Raw genomic sequence first — 23,094 nt, 5'->3', positions numbered from 1 at the left:
ACACACACATATATAAACAACATATATAAAATTGAATTCATTATTTTCCCCCTAAAATCTCCCTGCTCCCTCTTACCTTCCCTATTACTAACATCATCTTCTAAGTCCCTCATGATTGTTATCTAGGTGTCATCCTAGACTCCTCACTATTTTGTATCTTCCATATCCAAGGATGCCAAGATCTGCTGATTTTACCTTTGTAACATTTCTCACATATGCTCCCTTCTCTCCTCTGACACTGATACCATTCTAGTATAGACCCTCATCACCTCTTATGTGGATTATTGCAAAATTCTGGTGTGAATCTGCCCTTCTGAAGTCTCTCCCCTCTCCAATCCATCCTCTATTCATTAATTTTTTAATTACCAGTGATTTTTCTAAAAAAATAGTTTTGATCATGTCAACCCCTTACTTAATAAATGCCAGTAGCTCCCTATCCCCTATCCCCTTCAGTATCAAATACAAAATCCTGTTTGATGGTCATCTTTATATCCTGTCCCCTCTCCTGGTCTTTTACATTTTACACCCTTTCACATACTCTTTGGTCCTATGAACAAGAGATTCCATTCCTTGACTTGAAGCATCTTTTCTGTCTATACCCCATGCCTGGAAGGGTCTCTTTTCTTGTTTCTACCTAATAGCTTTCTTCAGAAACCATGTAAATCTCCCATTTTACAGGAATTATAATTCTCAATTATAATGTGTTCCCTTTCCTATTTACATCTTATTTATCCTGTATAAAACTATTCGTGCTTATTTGTTTGTTTATTGTCTCTCCCATTAGATTGTAAGTTCCTTGAGGACAGGGAATGTCTTTTGCCTCTTTTTTTTAATCCCTAGTGCTCAGTGTGATATTTACTAAGTACTTAAGAAATGTCTATGACTGACTGGTTGACTGATGAAGATGACAACAATAACAAAAAGTAGCATTTATATAGCCCTATAAGGTTTGTGAGGTATTTTATAAATAGTCTTATTTGATCCTCATAAGAACCTTGGGAGGCAAGTGCTATTAATAACTCCATTTTTCAGATGAGGAAACTAAAGCAGACTGAGGTTAAATGACTGCCTAGGATCACTCAGCTAGTCTGAAACAAAATTTAAACCTAGGTCTTTTTTATTCCAAACACACCATATCCAGACTTTGGGCATTTTTCCAGTTGTTCTCCATGCCCTGAATTCTCTTCCTCCTCATCTCCACCTCCTTAGCACTTAATATGGTACTTAAAACATAGTAGAAATTTAATAAATGTTCACTGGAACCACCAAGATCCCCTTCTCTCTTTAAAAGGTCATATCTCTAAATTGTTGAACAAGGTAACTCTCCAAGCTTGTCATTTCCTAAGAAATGTCTCTTCTTTGCTAGTAAGATTCTGAGATGACATCTCTTAGTAAATTTCCCACTTCTATTACACAAGAGAAATGTATTTCTTCTTGGCAGATAAGTCTGCTTACTAAACTCTGCTTTCTTTACATTATCCATTCTAGAAAATATTAGCTCCCTTTAAAATACAGGAGAAAGAGAAACATAGGGAAGTTACCTTGGTCAAGATTACATGGTTTTATCAGTTACATAACTGAGAACAGTTGGATTTCATACAATATAAGAAAAACTTAAGTTCTAGAAGCCTTCCATAATCTCACTAAACAAAGCATAGTTATAAAAGGCAGATTTCCCATGACACAGAGAAGCTAAATAAAACAGTTCAATATCTTATGACTAATTACTTTATATTAATATTAATATTTTTAGGTTAAGGAATCATAGGTTAAGAGCTAGAAAGGATCTCAGAAGTAATCTAATCAAATTTCCTCCTTTAACGGATGAGAAAATTGAGACCCAGATATGTGAAGTAAGTTATGAAAGACGGCAAGTAGAATTGCAATTTGGAGTCAGGTACTCTGACTCTAAATCAAGAGTTCTTTTCAGTGTTACAAAATGCCTTCCTGTAAGCTGACTTTGGTACTTGGAAATTTATTTTGATACCTATGTGTGCTAACTGAAAGTAATAATTATAAGTCAAAGTTTATTGAGTTTAACAATTTTCTGATGATATATTTACTATACACACAATATTATGATTCTGAATATGAAAATGTGTTAGATATTATGGACTCTGGGATCCCTTTCAACTCTGAGATTATGTAATATTCACCTAGGATAGCTAACTTTCAAAGGCATGAGAACACACAACCCTAGGAAGTACTGCTCAACTTGGAATGGATTAAATATGGTTCCTGTAAAGGGCATTATGATTGGTGTTCAAGACTCAGTCTGGCTAAGCTCAGAAACACACCATCATCAGAAGTTGGATCACCAAGTCATAGAGGTGAATGACGTGAAGCTCAAATAGAAATATTGGCCACTATACCACACAGAAGGATCTTTGCAGGCTTAGAAGAAAAATAAGATTATCTAAATTCTATTGTATTTTATTTACTGTATTAAATATTTTTCAATTGTATTTTAATCTGGTTAGAGATTCACTCAGGCCACAGTGGGGTCCTTGGCCATTTGTTTGACATCTCTGATATAGGCAATTTACTAAAGAGTAGAGTAGAGTTGAAAGGAATAATCACAAAAAAGAAATCATAGATTCTTAAAGTATCTATTTATTTGTCATTTACCTATATATATATATATATTTATATATACATAATATATGCACATATATAAGCAAACACATATAAATATACACACAAACACATTTGCATATATAATATACACATATAATCATATACTTGCATGTACATTTATATGAACTCATATAACATTGTATATGTGTGTAACATAATACAAATGTATATTATACTTTGAATGCTATCAAACATAGAATGAACAATAAATGACTTGAAATGCTATAAGTGGAGCTAGAAAAACTGCCATCAGCCCTGACAATTATTCTGAATTGCTACTTATAGATGACTCAGAGCAAAAAGTCCTGGTGCCTATTTTAAGTCTAAGAACAATCTGTTCACTAATGACAACCTGGCAATAGAGAATATGGGGAGATTGAGAGGACATTTATTATGCAGCATTCTGACCATTCCGAATCACTGTCTTCAATCTAAACCAGATTAAAAGCAAGATTCCACTGAACTTTTCTTCTGAAGATACTTCTATCCATTAGTGAATGAAGAAAGAGCAAAATTCCTATAACACGGCTATTATTAAATGAATAAGTCACATTTACATGGCACTTTCAGAGCTTGAAAGAACCTTCCTAAACAATAACCTTGTGGCATCAGGCTAACAATTGCCATTTCACAGAAGAGAAAATTGAGACTCTTAATGGTTAAGTGTTTTGCTGATGGGCCCATCAATATTTGGTGTCTAAGGTCCAAGTCCTCTGCCTCCAATTCTACTCCTGTTTATCATACACTCTCTATCCTACCAGCACTACTTTTTTGGCAATTACATTTTACCCTCAAATTAAAACATTAAAATATATTCTGTTCAAGGATTTTTCATTAAAATAGGGAATGAATCCAATTATCTAAATGTGAGAAAAGTCTTTTGACCAATGTAGGCTACAAGAATACTATATGCAAATGCCCCCACATACCCCCACACACCCCCACACACACACAGAAGAGCATTTTGCCCTGAAGATATATATGTTCTGGCCCATCAAGACATTTCTGGGGGTGGCTAGGTGGCGCAGTGGATAGGCACCAGCCCTGGAGTCAGGAGGACCTGAGTTCAAATTTGACCTCAGACACAATAATTGCCTAGCTATGTGACCTTGGGCAAATCACTTAACCCCATTGCCTTGAAAAAAAAAACAAAAACAAAATCTTTCTGGAGCTTGATTCTGTCATACAATATTAGCGATTCCCTTCCAATATCATATTACTTGAAAATTTGATAAGGATCTCATCTACACTTACCTAGGTCATTGATAAAATGTTGAAAATTCCATGATCAAGTTCATATTCCTGGGTCAATCTACCAGAACTGTTCTAATTTAACATCAAACCAATAATCTCAATAGACCTTTAAAGGCTAGCCATTCAACTAATTTCAAATCCATATAATTCTATATTTAATTAATTCAATCTGTCTATTATGCAAGAATAACGAGGGAGTTTTTGTTAAATACCTACTAAAATATGGATAAAATATAATTGTAGGATCTTTTTGGATCTACAGGTCCAGTAACCCTGTCAAAAAATTAATAAATAAAGTTAATCTAGGATGACCTGCCCTTCATGAAATCATTCTGGTTCTTTAGTATCACCATTTGTTCTTCATGCATTCAGGAACTTTATCATCCTGATCACATTAGCAAGATCACATTTGCCCTGGTCCTCAGATCTCCTCAGTACCCTTCATCCCTGGGACCCCTTTGATTGGAGGATGGAGCACAGAGCTTAAGAAAGACTCTCAGACATGCTATCTTTTCATTTCCCACCTGGCTACACTTCCTTGGATTTCTCTATTATATCTTCATGTTAGAGATTTTCTTCCCAGTCCTCCTTTCTGCATGTTGTTTTACCTTATTATATTAAGTTCCTTAAGGTCAGGGATGGATGTTTTTCTTTTTGAGGCCTGTATCCCCAGAGCTTAACACAGTGCCTAAGATATGTGTTGTTGTACTGTCATGTTTCACTCTGAGTAAATACTTACTGATTGACTTTCTTCATTTTCTATATATTCACTAACACCTTTTTTAATAACATCCTAGAATTTTTTCAGAAACTAAAGATAATGTCATGTCATTGGAATGCAATTTGTAGGTTCCATTTTCCCTTTTTTCCCCTTTCATCAATCCTGCAACAACTGTCCCAATCTTCATGTTTCTAAGATCACAGACATTAACTTGTTACTAGCTTTTGTCAGATATTTCAAGTTCCAAAAGTATTATTTACTTTGATAAAGTGAATTGAACTCAAAGGCAACACTATTAGTTTTTATTTGTTGACCAAAAGTCAGGGTTACAAATATCATGAATAATAATTGTTTATTACAAAAGAAAGCAAAGAGGGACATGCATGTCTCCAGACTCCTTATATTGAGTACGAAGGAATCTGAAAATGCAGGCAAAACCTTGGATGTTCAAAATAATGCAAGTCAAAAAACACCCAAATTTCATCTCATGTCCAACTAATAAGCAAGATGACAATATCAGATTGTTGGAAGGCATGTGGAAAGACAAGAACACCAATACACTATTTATAGAGATGTGAATTAGCCCTAATGCACTCATTTTGGAAACCAATTTGCAATTATGCTTAATATTTCTAAAATGTCTATATATTTTAATTCAGAGATGTCATTGCTAGGTAGAAATATATCAAGGAGGTCAGTGACAAAAGTAAAAGCACATATTTTAAAAAAATAATAGCAGCATTTTTCGGGGGGGGGTGAGGTGTGAGAAGCAGTGAAAAAATACACCTCTCTTCCTGAGGAAGTGAGTACAAAATATTGTAGCATAATGGAAAGAGTACTGATCTTAAAGTCAGAAGGACAGGAGTTCGAATCTGGCCTTGGACAACTGGCACCTACTAGCTGTGTGACCTTGGACAAGTCACTTAACCCTGACTGCCTCCCATTCAAGGCATCTCCAGTCCTTCTGATTCATATCTAACTATGGGACCCAGCTGGCTGGGGGAGAAAGTGAGGCTGGTGGCTTAGCACAGTCTCCCCTCACTAAAATCATTTCATGTGCTTGTCATGGCATCACTTTCCTGATGTCATATAGTCTTCTTTGAGAATGAAGGACAAACATCATCAATATTGTATATAATAGTAGATGCAGCAGATCATGATGGTCATTTTTGCTGAACTTTATACTTCCCTCCTCCATTTTCTTATTCTTTATTACAAAGGTTGGTTCTCTGGATGAGGAAGGGAAAATGGCTGTATTTGGAAATGAAAATTATATAATTAAAAATAAAGTAATAACACATCCTGATGGAAGGCAAAAAACACATAAAGGGAAGAAAAATCAGAGAAGGGTGGGGAGAAGAAAGTACCTAAGTGAGAATATGGTAGAAAAAGAAGTCTGGAGACTTAAGAGTACATCCTGAACAGAAATGAAGGAGTAGATATGACTAGACTTGGATCTTTCTTAAATTGAAAGCTATGAAAAGGAACTATAGGGGTGATGGGATCTTCTGGTGTTAGATCATCTATCTTTGACAAGTGGGAGGTATGCTTACCATTCATTCTTTAAAGCCACAAGTTGAAACTGCATTAATGACATCAATGTTGTTTTCCTTTGCTTAAATTCAGGATCTTTTTCAGATCAAATAAGATAAAAACCATATAATCCCTTTTGAACTTTAAAGTGCTATATGCCACTACTGCTAATATTTTACATTAGATTAGATAGTACATAGACAATAAATATAACCATATAATCAGGTTTTCTAGGCCTTAAGACAATTCCAATAAAGAAAAAGAAGCAGTCACATTGGTAAGAGTAGATAAAAGTGAAAATAATAAATAAATGAAGGTAATGACTTGGGGAATGAAACCTAGAGATAATCAACTATAGGAATTCTGCTATAATCTGTAAGGCCTTAGGCAAATCTCAACCTTCCAGGACCTTAATTTACTTATAAGTAACTTGAAATGATTGGGTTAGATCACCTCTATAGTTCCTTATATCTCTTAGATCTATGAATATCCTATGATACAGCAAATTAGAGTTGGCCTCAAGGACCTTGGGCAACTCAGTGAAAGATGTACAGTTATCTTGACAGAAATTTCTTCCCATCTTACAGTTTTTATTCCTGAATGACTGATCAATGGAAAACACTTCTGAAACATATCAGAGAATCCTAGTTCAAAAGCAACCAGACCTCATTTCAAGTTTAGCCCCCACCATCATCATTGAAAGGAAAGAATATTGTGGAGATCCAACTTTTTTCATCATGAGAAGCAGCAACTATTAGTTAACTACTATCAACAGCTAGACTGGAGCCCTGGAAGTGGTAATAACTCCCAGATGAGCCTCCAGCTCTTCCTTTACAGCCACCATCCAGGGAAGCAACTGCAATGGAGAGGGTACCAGCCATCTGTGTCATCTACCAATGACCTACCACACAAAAGGCATGCAAGTTAGCTTGCTGAAGCAGCAACATACCTCAAGAGAGAAATGGGGGGGGTGAGAAGAGGAGGAAGAGCAGCATGTACCAATCATCTACCATGACTACTTTCCCTCCTAAGATCCTGATGGAAACATCCCAAGAATCTAAACCCAAGAGTCTTAGGAATAGCAGTTCTTCTAACCCAATGGCTTCATTAACCATCATCCTAAGAAGTAATCAAAGAAGAAAAATATTCTTGAAAATGCTATAGTCACAGTTATGAAAGACCCAGACCTTTGCATTCTCAAATGATTTAATCAAATGATATCATTTCATCTGTGAAAGTGACATTAAAGAAGAGGCATTAACATATATACATATATATATATATATATATATATGTATATTACTTCTGTACACCAAGAACCCATGAGACTATTCCATCTAATATGTAGTTCACACCTTTCATCAGTGTCCCTTCCATTAGAATGTGAACTCCTTGAGATCAGGGACAATCTTTTTGTTGTTATTATATTCTCAGTCCTTAACATAGCGCTTTGCACATTATAAGTCCTTGAATGCTTCATTCAATCATTCATTATGTTCAACAGAATAATAATCCTTGCAATGCTTGATTCAGAAATAATTCATTTAAGACCTCCCACTTTCAGAATTTCAGAAAAGAACTTACCTGCTGCCTCTACTTGCAGTGCCTAGCCACATATATACTCAATTCAGGGGAAGATCTCACTTTCTGAATTTTGATCTTTGGTTTCTTTTGGCTTCTAAATATGACAATTTGGTGGTAGCAGAAAAAAGAACCAGTGCACTTGGAGCTCAAAGGCAAAAATCACAAAATTTCAAAGTAGAAATAAACCTTGGCATTCATTTAATCCAACTTGAAAAAGAATCCTCACCACATAATTTACAAGTGGCCATCTTGGGCAGTATAAACTCTCAGAAGTTAGGAAAGGTAATAATAAAAATACATAGAGTCTACAATGAACCAGGACTGTGCTATGTGCTTTACAAATATCTTATTTGTTTCTCACAACAACACTTTTTTTGTTTCCCTAACATTGAAATTCGGGTCTTCCTGATTCCAGGCCCAGTGTTATATCTATTGTGTTATCCAGCTGCTTAGGGAGAAATTGCAAAGATTGAGAGGACATGGATGTGCCATATTTACATTGAAAGAGGGAATGCCCATATAGAGGAGGTTATAGGTCTATTGATATGCAAGTATAGAAACATGGCTTAAAAGTGCTGTGCCCTTGTGTCCTGCTAGAGTGCCTAGATTTTAAAATGCCTACTTTTAGGGCAGCTAGGCAATACAGTAGATAGAGTACAGCCTTGGAGTCAGAAAGAATTTAGTTCAAAGCCAGCCTGAGACACTTTCAAGCTATGTGATCTTGCATTTAACCCTGATTGCCTCCCCACCAAAATAACTAACTAACTGAATAATACCTGCATCCTGGAGTTTTCTTAAGCGCTAAGAAGTAGGTGGTTGGTTTCATGCCAATTCTATGCTGAAAATATCATGTTGAATATATACCATTCTAAACTAGCACATTCTCAACCTGGGTCTTTGTATAAAAAGACCTGTGAACTATATTTTAAATGAAACACATTTAGAGAAGTATTTGGGCATCTGGAAAGAAAATGGCAGAAGACTCATTTGTTCATTAGATCCAGCTTTACCACAACTATGGGGCAACCAGGTGATTCAGAGGGCTTGCAAACAGTAAGACTCATCTTCATGAGTTCAAATCCAATCTGATTAGGGGTGGCTAGGTGGCACAGTGAATAGAGCACCAGCCCTGGAGTCAGGAGTACCTGAATTCAAATCCAATCTCAGACACTCAATAATTACCTAGCTGTGTGGCCTTGGGCAAGCCACTTAACCCCATTTGCCTTGCAAAAAAATACCCAGATCCAATCTGATTAGTTTTATGACCCTCTACAAGTCACTCAATCTTCTTTGCCTCAGTTTCCTTCTCTGTAAAATGAGCTGGAGAAGGAAATAGCAAAGTCATTCCAGTAACTTTGTCAAGAAATCCCCAAATGAGTTCATAGAATCAGATAATATTGAACAACAACAAAAACCCCAAATATAAACATGGCCGTAGTATTAAGATAATGAAGGTTTTTTGAAAATATTTCATTGTCTTAATTGGAATCAAATACTTTGAAACAAACAAAACTTAAGTGAAAAATAATGGCCATTTCTATGTGGCAAATCTAATTTATTCTCTGCCAACACAAGTGCAAACACTCAAAAATTTCTCAAAAGCTAATGGGGTCAAAAATAGCAAAACTTTTGGAGTTCTATAAATTATGAAATATTTTTAAACTGTGTTCTCCAAGAATTGACTTTGTTTACTTTGAAATTTACAATCATCCTAATTACATAATAATTAACAGAAAAATGTGTTACCTTGCCATTCTAATATTTTCTTTTCATGAGAAAGTAAGATATTTTTAAGAATCCTCTTCACAAATCAAAAGGGGAAAAGTGATTAAGTAGTATATGCTCTCAATTAGCTTTTCCTTTCTCTCAAAAATATTTTCTTAGCTTTCCATCTTTCTGAAAATAAGATACAGCACTTCTCAAGGATAGCAGTAACATAAGTAATTCCATCCCAGGGAATTTCCTTTCATATGTCTTTGATCAACAAATGAACTAATTTGTTTTTCACAAGATGTTGAAGACAGCTAATAACTCCAGTAATTAATTCCTGGTTTATATAAAGACAAGAGTTTCAGACATATTTGGTGTCTCATATTGAGAATGCTGTCCTTAAATTTGAGTTGGTCGTTGTAAAATGTGTGAGTTATAGAATTACAGATTTAGAGCTAGGAAGAGACCTTAGAAATCATCTAGTTCAACATCCTTATTTTATAGAAGGGACAACTGAGGTCCAGAAATATTAAATGACTTCCCATTTGATATGTTTCATTTTTTGGATTTATATCCCCATTACTTAACCACAGTGCTTTGCACATAGTAGGCACTTAATAAAAACTTATTAACAAATCCTCTATATAGGATCAAAAGGGTTCTCAATATCAGAGGCAGTCTAAAAAACTAAAGCTTTCCATCTGTTATTCTTGATTCTGCTATATGACCTGGTCTACTCAGTAGTATATTTTTATACAGTACGGTATATTTCTATATTATGTGTGGGTAGGAAAATGTCCTAGCACATTTATAACCACGTGTCTTTCCATTGCTCTTTGAGTTTCCTATAATTTTTATTCTTTGGAGGTTATACTTTGCCATAATTTATAGTTTGGAGAGAGCTTATTTGATTCAATGATTTCCTTAATTTACAGGTGAGAAAACTGACTTTTGAGTTTAAATAAGATCTCTAAGCTAATAAATGGTAGAATTGGGATTTGAACCCAGCTCCTCTGAAGCCGAGCTAGCCCCTCCTTTTATTATACCACACTGCCTCTAACAATGAAGTCTTAAACATTGAAGTCTTCCTGTAGGTATCATTTCTTTGCATGAAACATCATAGATAGTATATAAGATTTTCCCAACCAATATACCTAATTGTCTCAGTCACTCTCTCAGATTGACACTATATTATACATGCATGTGTGTATATATTTATATTTGTAAGCATATATATATATATACATATGCATATATATGTGTATATATATATATATATATATATATATATATATATATATATATATATATACTATTCATGTGAGGCAGTCAGGGTTAGGTGACCTTCCCAGGGTCACACAGCTAGTTAAAGGTGAGTCCCTGAGACTAGATTAGAACTCCAGTCCCCCTAACACCAAGGCCAGTGCTCTGTCCTCTGTACCACTAGCCCAGCATCATCTCTACTCATCCTGATTCATATCTGGCCACTGAACCCAGATGACTCTAGAGGAGAAAGTGAGGCTGGTGACTTATCACAGTACCACCCCCCCACTCAAATCTAATTCATGTGCTTGTCATGGCATCACATCCCTGATGTAATGGTATTCTTCAAAAATAAAAGACAAACATCATCATACACTATTCATATGTGTCAGCTTTCAGAGGTACATGAACACTCAGATAAATTAATCCATTTGTCATAGACAACTAAAAGATACTAATACTAAGTAACATAAGAGACAGCATGACTCAATGGATAGGAAGCCAGCCTCAGATGAGATGATCTAGATTCAAGCTCTACCTCTGACTCATGTTGGTACTTTTATCAAGTTACTTTATCTTTCAATGACTTCAAGCAACTTTCCAAGACTAAGCCATGGAACATTTATTAAATTCCATTGATAAATGGAATTATCTCACTAGAAGTTCCCAGCACATATGAAATCACAAGCCCAGTCAAAGAAAACTAAAAAGACTAGTTTCAATTCTTAAACTTCCCCTTTTAATACTAATTTATTATTGATGAAGTTATAAACAGGTTCAAGAAATCTGGAGAACAATTTGGAACCACATCCAAAGGTCTATAAAACTGTGATTACCCTTTGATCCAATAATACCACTACTAGGTCTGTATCCCAAAGAGATCAAAAGAAAAGGACCTTGCATACAAATATATTTATAGCAGCTCTTTTTTGTGAGGCAAAGAATTGAAAATTGAAGGGATGCCCATAAATTTAGGAATGACTAAACAAGTTGCAGAATATGATTGTGATAGAATATTATTATTGTGCTACAAGAAATTAAAGAAGTCTGGGGAATCTTAAATGAATTAATGCAAAGTGAGTATGACCAGAACACAGTAGCAGAAATATTGTAACAATGATCCATTATAAATGACTTAGCTATTTTCAGTAATGCAATGACCCAAAAGAATTCTGAAGGATTTTTTTTTATGGAAAATGCTATCCGCCTCCAAAGACAGAGCTGATGAACTCTTGAGTGCAGATTGAAGAAAACTTTTTTTTGTTTTATTTATTTTTCTTGTCTTTTTGGAAGTTACAACATGGTTAATATGGAAATATGTTATGTATGATGCACATGTATATGTGAAAGAGGCAGGAGGGTGAAAAATGAATGCTAAAAATAAGCAAATTTATTTTAAGAAATGTAAAGGGAAAATGTTAAATAAAATAAATAAAAATACAATACAGCATTTTTAAAAAGCACTTCCAAAAAAACCTAAAAAAACCACTTCCCCTTTCACTATTTGACATTGGTTAAAAGTATTGAGGCTCTAAAGAATTGCCTCAAACCCAGCTAAAATTTAAAAAAAATTAACAATGAATGCAGTGAGGGAGAAATAATCATCACACATCATGGACTAATATAGTTTTAAGTGTCAACACTCATATTATGCAATATTTGCATCACAAAAGAAGTCTTCTGCTTTGTCCTTATTTTCTAAAGAATATATTCTAGAATGGTATTTAATAGCTTCTATTCTTCGCAGCACCTGTTATTCCCAGAATTCGGTTTAGACATGAAGGAATATCACTTTTTCAGATGACAAGGGTTATTAACTTCTTTATTCTTAGAATTTAACTAATTAATCAAAACATTATTATCCAAGAGCAGTACAGTACATATATTTACTTGTGATTTTTCTTCTCCTAGGATATGCTCATGATAAGAACAGTATTGACCAGGGTCTTCTGCCACTTAACCTAGACTAGTTTTTCCCCTAAAAATTGAGGAAAATCTACTAAGATTTTTATTGATATAGGTGCTAAGACTCAAGGTTTTGCTGTGGATTGCTGATTACCTAAGGAAATAAAAGAAGCCAGCCCATGAGGAATCAGTATTTTTCAGACCCAGCAAAAGACCCATCTCTATGAAGTCAGACCATATACATTTCTTCATGCAATTGAAAGGGAGTTCTTGAGTCAGTGCTATATTCCTACTGAGTGTTTTTTGGTTAATTGCCAAATATATTCAAATGTTTTATTTCAATTCACTCTAAAACCTGACCTTTCAGACAAATCTAAGGGAGGGCTGGACTACAATAATAATATGCTTGCTACATTCTTCTCCATTGCCAGCACCAGTACCACCACCACCAGTACCACCATCACACCAGCACCACCACCAGCACCACTATCTGTGTCCTACCCTTCACTAAAATTCCAACTCAGATCTTTTCTCCTCCCCGAAGCTTTCCCCAGCTCTTCCAGTCAATGTTAATCTTTTTTTCCTTTGGCTTCCTATAGTAGTTGCTATATTTACTAGTCTTTTGACACTTAGAATATCACTTTGTATAACTTGAGATGAGATCTCTGATCACTGTGATGAGTTTACCAGGCATTGAGTCTTTGTTTAGCTCTGCCTGAATCTCATCAGTGTGATTGTTTGACTTGGGCTCTTGTTCATTAATATTGAATGAATTGACAAGTTTGAAGGGTTGTGAGTCACTTCTTTGTGTTAGGTCTATAAAAAAGTCTTCACTGCAAGCCTGTTTCTTTTTGTGGTCTTCTCCCCCCCGCCCCCATTCAAAGGTTGTGATAAGAATCTTCTCAACATGATGATGATGATGTTTGTCCCTTATTCTGGAAGAAGATCATGATATCAGGTGTCATGACAAGCACATGAGGATTTGAGTGACAGTGTGCTGTGCTAAGCTTCCCTTTTTCCTCTGGAGCCATCTGGGTCCATTGCCCAGATGTGAATCAGAATGACTGGAGATGGGTCTGGGTGAGAGGCAATCAGAGTTAAGGAACTAGCCCAGGGTCACACAGCTAATCAGTGTCAAGTGTCTGAGGCCAGATTTGAACTCCTGTCCTCCTTGACTCCAGGGCTGTCCTCTATCCACTCTATCCTCTCAACATGAGTACTCCAAAATATAGAAATCCTATTTGAACTTAAAGATTAGTTTATACTTATGCCACTTATAACAAAATAAGAAAGCAAAGGATTAAGAGAAGATGAGTAGACTTGGTACATGGGAGGTATATTCATATCAACATAGCTTCTGAGACCAAGTGACAATCCTCTGGTCCTTGAGATGGAAACTTCTAAATCCAAAGGAAGATAAGTAGATGGAAAGTGGAAGGATAATTAGAATTCTGGGCAAGGATATGCCAATCAACTCTTAGAAATCAGTGAACTCTAAAAAGGGGCTTGATTTATCGTTTTGTTGGCTTAATAAAGTGATGGAAAGAAGTTTTAATGATGCAGACAAACCTTAAAAGTGTTTATTGCATTCATTTTTTCCCATGGAGAGCTTATAGTTAAACATTTACCTTTGTGCCCCTGGCTCTGGGAGACCTAAGTTCCTAGAATCTAAGTGCCTGTACCCAGTCCAGGAGGCAGCAATAGCAGAAGGTGGTAACAGATAAGTTTCCAACCATGTGTCCAAGTAGTGCTAGTTCCTGAACCTCAGACAACCAGAGAAAGAGGGTTGCTAAGTAATTCTAGGCTCTGCGTTACCCTCTAGATACCCTAAGTTCAAGAGTTCTAGAGCCTGTTCTAGAGTCAGTACTTCTATAACAGCAAAAAATCTGGATAACTGTGGTCTAAAGCCATTTTTACTGTCTACAATGAAGACCTACAAAACCAGAGGAAATACACACAGTTCTTTTTAAAATAAAAGGGGCTTATTCTTAGGATGAAACAATTATATTTAGGCAAAAGATATACCTATATAGACAAGGGAAAAAAACAATACTCCTGGAGGTAAACCCAGTAAAACTAGGGTGATCTGGGGAAAGGTTACTTGGGTTCACAGACACAGTGGTACTGCCCAGGTCAAGTTCCACAGCATTCTTCCTGCCAAGGTAACTGGACAAAGAATCCAGAAGATTCTAGAATATTAGCAAAAATAAACTAAATAAAATTATACATTTTAGAATGTATATTTTATTTCAAATGCTTTTTAAAAATAGGTATTCTGGGGTGGCTAGTTGGTGCAGTGGCTAGAGCACTGGCCCTGGAGTCAGGAGTACCTGAGTATGGAGCTCAGACACTTAATAATTGCCTAATTGTGTGACCTTGGGAAAGTCACTTAACCCCACTGCCTAGCAAAAAGAAAAACAAAAAGCAATAAAAAATAGATATTATTTAAGGGCTATTTATATTAAAGTTTAAAAAAAATTCTTGATATCTTTTGCTTATTATATCACCTATTTTTCCCACTGTATTACATCCCCTCAATTCTCTCCCAGAGTCATCCCTTGCAATACAATATAAAAAAAAGGAAGTGAGGGGGAAAGAGTTCTACGAGACTGAACTATTTGATTTTGTAGCATTCATTTTCAATTGTTTTGTTGTTACTGCTGTTATCCTTTACATTTACATTTCTAGAGTCACTACTTTCCTTATTCAGTTTACTTTACCTTGTTTCAAGGTTGTTTTCCCTTGCTTTTCTATATTCATCAATATTTATTTTTGTATTGATGATAGGTAATGCAGAAGGTACAATTTTAGATATAATTGATAAAATTTTAATTCTTCCCTCTCCTTCCTCTCCCTCTTCCCCCTCAAAAAACAAAGAATTTTTTTAATCTATCATATACAATAAGGGGGGGGGGAGATTTACTAGGTATCACTAGCCTCCAAATTGCTTCTAATTTAGGCACTTTGTTTCCATGATGAGTATCAATCATAGGTTGATGGCGTGTTTCTAGTTAGAAAACCTAGGAATGAGGTGAATTTCAGCAGAAAAGGAGAAAAAATTAGATCAAATATGTATAGGCTGCTATGAGTTCTTTTGGGCAACTAAATGATGAAATAGATAGAGTGCTGGGCCTGGAATCAGAAAGACTTATCTTCAGGCTTCAGAACCTTATTAGCTGTGTACCCCTCAGCAAGTTATTTAATCCTATTTTCCTTAGTTTCTTCATCTGTAAAATGAGCTGGAGGAGGAAATGCCTAACTACACTAGTATCTTTGCCAAGAAAGCTCCCCATGGGTCATGAAGAGTCAAACATGACTGAAAAATGACTGAACAACAACATGAGTTCTTTGGGGGTCTCTTGAATTTTCTTTGGAATAAAATAAAAGTTATCCTATATTCAGTATGCCTTCTTACCTTGAGTGATTAAATAGGAGCAAAGAATTAATTCAAAATCATAAAAATATGGGTTCAAGACTTTTACATATTGGCTGTGTGAACCCTAGGCAAGTCACTTAACATTTTAGTGTTCCCAAGACTATATGTACTAGAAAAAGGGCTGGACTAGGAATTCCTTTGTCTGAGTATTCCTTATATCAAAGAAATTACAAATCTAGTTTCTAGACCTATCACATAAACATAGATTTCAGAAGAAACTCTTAGAATTCAACCCCTTCATTTTAAAGACAAGGACATGGAAGTTACATCATAGGTAGCATTTTAAAGCTTATTGTTGTTCAATTTGTGTCTGATTCTTCATCTTAGCAAAGATACTGGAGTGGTTTTCCATTTCCTTCTCCACCTCATTTTACAGATGAAGAAACTGAGGCAAACAGAGTTGAATCACATAGCTAGCAAGTGCAGCAGCTTGAGATTGAATTTGAACTCAGGTCTTTCCTGATTCCAGGCCCTGAGCAATATCCACCACACCACACCATCTAGCTGTCCCAGTATGAGGGTTCAAACCCATCTTCTGACTTCAAATTTAGTATTTTTTCCCTTTTATATCTTCCTCTAACAGTCTATTTGAAAAAATTTCCATATCATAATAATCAATCAGTTGCTTCAGAATTCTCTAACACTAACTTAAATCATATCAGACTTGCTAAATATAAATTCTAAAATCCTAGAATGCTCATTATCACAGTGTGCTAGATTATTTCCTTCAGAACATTTCCAATATTAGCTGTATTAGAAGTTCGTGTTTCTTACAAATTTGAGAGCATTCATTTATCAAAAAAAAATTTAAACTGGCACATCTTTTGGACTGAACTGTATTCTTTGAAAAAACTAATGGGGGGCAACTAGGTGGCACAGCTAGGTGGCACAGTGGATAGAGCACCGGCCCTGGGTCAGGAGGATCCAAGTTCAAATGCGGCTTCAGACATTTAATAATTACCTAGCTGTGTGCTTTGGGCAAGTCACTTAACCCCATTGCCTTGCCAAAAAAAAACAAACCCTAATTGGTGGGTTATTCCAAATTAGTGTGTGTTTAAAGATAGCTGACTGACTAAACCTCTCTCAATGTTGTTATATAGGAAAATAAGAAGAAAGTAAACAACTATTAGGCAGCAGTGCTAAGTATTCTACAAATATATTTTCATTTTATTCTTACCCAACAATGCCAGAAGATAGATGCTATTTATTATTCTCATTTTTATAATAGAGGAAACCAAGGCAAACAGAGATTAAGTGACTTCTCTAGAATCACACAGTTAGTACATTTCTGAGGTTAGATTTGAATACAGGCCTTTCTGACTCCAGGTCTAATATTCTATATATTTCATCACCTACCTGCCGAATACATAAGAAGATACTGAATGACTCAAGAAGTAAGAATGTTGCTGGAACTAAAAGATTAATTTAAAATTGTGCATCCTTTATTATAGATTTTTTTAAAATATTTTTTTGCAAGGCAAATGGGGTTAAGTGGCTTGCCCAAGGCCACCCAGCTAGGTAATTATTAAGTGTCTGAGACCGGATTTGAACCCAGGTACTCCTGACTCCAAGGCCAGTGCTTTATCCACTACGCCACCTAGCCACCCCTATTATAGATTTCCCATAATCAATATCTATCCCAAATAATACAATTCTGTGTTAAACAATCAAGTGAGTCAATATGATAACAGAGGGAAGCATGTTTGACTTTGTCAGAGATCTGATTCAGGTCCTTGCTCTGATGTTTACCATTTGTTCTTTTCCTCATTTGTAAGATGGGATAGCAATATAAGATACAGCCTACCCTGAAGAATTGTTGATGAGAAATTGTTTTGCAAACATTAACATATATAAATGTTAGTCTTATAACAGACAAAATCTCTACATTACTCATTTTCCCCCATATTTGTTAGCAATTTAGGAACTTACATACTATAGGATAATTTTGGACTCACTACTAAAATAAAAAGGTGTCCTCAAAAATAAATTGAAATGGTGGTGGCTACGTGGTACAGTGGATAGAACACCGGCCCTGGAGTCAAGAGTACCTGAGTTCAAATGTGACCTGAGACACTTAATAATTACCTAGCTGGGTGGCCTTGAGCAAGCCACTTAACCCCATTGCCTTGCAAAAAAATTTTTTTTTAAATAAATTGAAATGGAGGAAATAGATGATTATCTATAATTAATCCAAGCAAAAATCCAGTGTTTATGCTAATAAAATATTTTTCTTAAGAGTGACATAAGGATAGAAAGACCCAAATTGTGTAAATAATTGTTTCAGTTTTCTATTTCTCTTTGTTAAAGGCAGTTGGCTCATTAAAGTTTTGGGGAAAGGACAGGTAGGCAAGTGGATAGAGCACCAGCCCTGTAGTCAGGAGGACCTGAGTTCAAATTTGACCTCAAACTCTTAATGCTTACTTGACTGTGTGACTTGGGCAAGTCACTTAACCCCATTGCATTGTCCCCTCTCAAAGAAAAAGTTTGAAAAAAAACAAATTTAGGTCAAAATAAAATGTCTAGTAATACTACTCTACTCTCCTGTTAATGATAGGAGTAAAAATGATCAAAAATCTAAGATCCTACTTCACATTTTGTATAGGAGGCAGCTTCTAAACTGTACCTCAACCAAGGCAAGAAGATTGCTGTCAGATATCTTTGTCTTCTGATTCAAACTACAATTTTCAGAGGACTTCAAGTACTGAAATTATGATTTTTCTCAGTTACATAATTATAGGATTAAAAACAGCTGATCGGAACAAAATTCCTTCTTATCATGTATATTCATTTACAAACTCCCATTGATAAACAGGCTCCTTACTTGGTATTATGTGTATCAATGGTATGGAAGAGCTCATGCAATTCTTCTCCACTCAGAACACCATCTGCAAAATAGGCTTTGAATTCTTCAAAGGACAACTTCCCATCATCTGAAATGATATAAACAAATATAGGCAAATTCATATCAGTGCAATAAATATTCACTAGGTGCCTTGCTATACATAAGGCTGAGTGCTGGGTATATAAAGATGAACAACCACTCAAGATCTGACCTCAGGAAGCTTGCAATAAAGGGGAATAGGGAAGAGAAATAGAAGCAGTATGAAACAAGTTTGAAAAACTAGTTAGAGCAAGATTTTAAAGCATTAAATATCAGCTTTAAAAATCTCTTTTCTATCTCATAAGCAATAGGAAGATATTTAATTTCTATAATCTTCAAATAACAGGTATATTCTCTCTCTCTCTCTCTCTCTCTCTCTCTCTCTCTCTCTCTCTCTCTCTCTCTCTCTGTTTTTTGTTTCTCTGCCTCTGCCTCTGTCTCTTTGTCTCTGTCTCTCCCACTCAACTTGTCTGTCTCCAGCTCACCTTGTATTTCCTGAAAAATATGTTTTCCTTCTAATCATTGTTTCCATTAATTTGTCACCTCTTCTATAAATGCCACTCATTTCAGTCCCCTTTCCTTTTAGTTTCCTATTTGGTAACTTAAATTTCTATACCCAAATGAATGGATACATATCATTCCAAATTTCAGCCAATTCTGATGAAACTTAAGCTTCAAACACTGCCTCCCACCACCACCTTCATTTTCAAGTCTACTACAAAAGTTCTTCCTTGATCCCCTCTTTAATGAGATAATTTCCTCCATTCTTCCTCTCTCTTTTACCTTCTCCCAATGCATCCTTCTTTCTTACCCCTCAATTTTTTTTTGAGATCATTACATCCTAGTCAATTCATATCCATATCCCTCTGTCTGGGTATCATTTTTCAAACTGCCCAAATAATGATAAAGTTTTTAGCAGTTACAAGTCTCATCTTCCCCAATAGAAATGAAGGTGGTTTAATTTTATTAAGTTCCTTATGATTTCTCTTTCATCTTTGACTTTTTAATGAGGGAAGATTCTTACGGTTTTGCCCTTATTTTCCATAGGAGTTGATCTAGATTATTTTTCTCTCTGTGTGTTGAAACTATATAACTGGTGATCCTCCAGAACTGGGGAGATTCAGGAGGAATAACAAAACTTTAGAGATAGAGAAAACAAACATATTCTCCTCCTGTGTAGTCAATATGAACATGAGTACTATAATGCCTGTGCTAACTGATCAAATATACTAGAACTTCCCCCTTTTTCACAGAGGAACCAAACAACAATTAGACAATCAAGAGGATTTCTGAAGCCTTTGTGAGTAAACTTTATAACACTCAATGCCTGCAACTGCTGAAACCAGTTATGACTAGCTCAGAGAGAGAAGCAAACATCTGGCTTTCTGATTATCTAAAGAACATCAAATATCCTACTTTCTGATTTATTGTTTCACATATCTTCTCCCTAAATTTGCATTGACCACCTGACTTCCTATCACTGTCTTTTTCCCTTAACATCTGGTTAACCATGAATACTTTAAATAATCATAAATGCTGCAAATACATAGAAATACCTCACACTTTTCACTTTCAGCAGTTGAGAACTTTGTCTCTCTACTCTAGCTTGCAAGCTACTTCTCAGGTAATAAATGCTTTTATAATCTTTGTAAACTGTTATTGAATTCTGGCTTGTTCCAAGTCCTCCTTTTTTCAATGTGGGGTTTCTTATGTTTTGGGTAACTAGCAGAGAACAGTGGGCAAAGATCTTATTTGACAACTTTGACTCTGAGGATTAACATTGGGGATTAAACTTTAGACAATAATTCCTCCCTTGCATATTTTTCCTTCATTTTTATATTCATTTTAATGTTATCTTAATTAGACAAAAAAGAAAAAAGTTAAATCAAATTTCAAAAATTATATTTATTTAATACAAAGCAGAGGATCTGAAAAATTACTCTGTGTAGGCATATTTGAACATTCTATATCCCCCATTAGGATAGGGGAGCTCCTTTGAGGACAAGGCCTTGTTTTACTTTTGTCTCTGAATATCCAATGATTAACGTAGTGCCTGGCTTAATAAATGGTCTTTGAACATTATATTTAAAAAAAATAAACTTGGGCATGCTATCCAATAATTGCATGCAACCAGTAAAGCAAATAAGTGATTTTATAAACACAGTTTCATTGATCTAAACTAATTTGGTAGAGATAGTTAAGAAATGACTTGTTTTCCCTAATTTTAAAAAAAGTCCTAGATTGAACTGGTATAATTAATTCTGTATCTGTATAGCACCAAAGAAATCAGAAATCAGTTGATACTATGTATCAGATCCTAGGGTATATAAAGATAAATATGAAACAAGGGAGAGAATATATAGATACATAGGATTATATATATATATATATATATATATATATATATATATATATATATATATATATTTGGGGAGACAAGGTACTTTCACCTGACATGAGTCAGGAAAGGTTTCACATAGAAAGAGGTACTTGAACTGAATCTTAAAGTAAACTAAGATTGGCATTACAAGAGGCAAAATAAAGGAAGAAATTCATTCCAGGCATGAGGGACAATGTAAGGCATGGAGGCAGAAGATGAAGTAACATTTTGTAGGAATAAGAGGAACAATTTGGTTAGGGTTAGGTTCTGACTAATTTTAAATTTCAAACAGAAAAACATACTTGCTAGTAGAGGCACTAGGGAGCCCCAGGAATTTAGTGAGTATGGAAGTGTTTTAGGGAAATCATTATGCCATCTAAGTGCAGGATAGATTGGAGTAAAGTCAGATTTGAGGCATGGAAAACAATTAGGATGCTAGTGCAATCATTTGGATGAGAGATGGTGAGTCTGAAGTAATTGGTATGGGAGCAAAGAGGAGACCATTCTTGTGAGATATATTGTGGAGGTATGGAAATTTGATTTTTCTTTTTTATTGTTGTTCTCTTTTACTCTTAGCAATAATATAGACAAAACAATCTGATGATTGATTAAATTTGTCAATTTTTTCTTAAATGCTATGTTATCTGTAGTAAGTATATAGTGGAATTATTTTTGACTCTGAAGTCAGAAGGGTTGTGTTTGTTCATATGTTGTTTCTGACAACTACAACCTTGGACAATCTGTTTAATTTTCTTGGGTCTCAGTTTCCTCAACTGTAAAATTGAGGAATTGGAATAGAAGGTCTCTGAGTTCCTCTTAGCTACAGATTTATGATCCTATAAGCCATTATGACACTCCCAGTTTCAGGGAAGAACTCTCTCACCAATTCCATGTCATCCAGTGGTTCCAGTTACCATTAGATCAGGTTGAATCCTTTTGTCACATCCTTTAATTCTGGTTTGCATCTCTACTCATACTGTCTCTAATTGGATGAAAAGTGTCCAGACTTGGGGGGGGGGGGAGGGTGGAATTAGACAAATCTGGAACAGATGTAGGTCAAGGAGAAGAAAACCAAGATTAAACCTTTTTTTATCTATTAAAATACACAAGAAAAAGTCTTTATCTTTTGTGAGTGGGAAATAACCACTGTAACAAATTTATCTTAACAGAGAAATGTTATTTTAGTAGAGAACCATTAACAGGGGCTCAGGTTAGCTATTATAGGATCAGGGAGAATGAACACGACTGAGGCTGTGCCTTGTCACACTCCTTTGTAATCACTTAAGTTATTTCAGTAACAAGAGATATATAATTTCAAATAAAATTAAAGTCTATCCAGTACTCAGAAGTTTTTCTGGGGCTTTTTTCCTGAGATTGGAAAGGAAACACTACTAATTAGAATCTATTGATGGGATATATAAAGGTTTTCCTTAAAAGACCACAGGATTCCTAAATGTTCTCTCACCAGGATGCCATCCTTGTTCAGCATTATTGGAACTGTTTTTAATTTTTTTCCCAAAAGAATATTTCTTTCGGGGTGGCTAGGTGGTGTAGTGGATAAAGCACCAGCCTTGGAGTCAGGAGTACCTGGGTTCAAATCCTGTCTCAGACATTTAATAATTACCTAGCTGTGTGGCATTGGGCAAGCCACTTAACCCCATTTGCCTTGCAAAAAAAGAATATTTCTTTCAAATAAAAAGCACCATATTTTAAAAAGTATGGGGAAAGGGAGAGCAGGAACTGTCTTTTGCATTTCGTGTTACCAATGTTTAGTATAGTGCCTTAAACAT

General features: G+C 35.3%; 1 protein-coding gene across 1 annotated transcript in view; it reads right to left on the bottom strand.

Annotated features, from left to right (window-relative positions):
- Positions 1-23,094, bottom strand: part of NECAB1 (N-terminal EF-hand calcium binding protein 1) — a 221,208-nt gene that overhangs the window by 175,557 nt on the left and 22,557 nt on the right. Inside the window, exon 3 of the mRNA XM_074199984.1 lies at positions 18,865-18,973. Coding sequence (XP_074056085.1) covers positions 18,865-18,973 — 109 coding nt within the window. The remainder of the gene's footprint in view (positions 1-18,864; positions 18,974-23,094) is intronic.

This window comes from Macrotis lagotis, chromosome X (assembly GCF_037893015.1).
Source record: "Macrotis lagotis isolate mMagLag1 chromosome X, bilby.v1.9.chrom.fasta, whole genome shotgun sequence".
NCBI lineage: Eukaryota > Metazoa > Chordata > Mammalia > Peramelemorphia > Peramelidae > Macrotis > Macrotis lagotis.
This window is presented reverse-complemented; position numbering and strand designations above follow the sequence as displayed.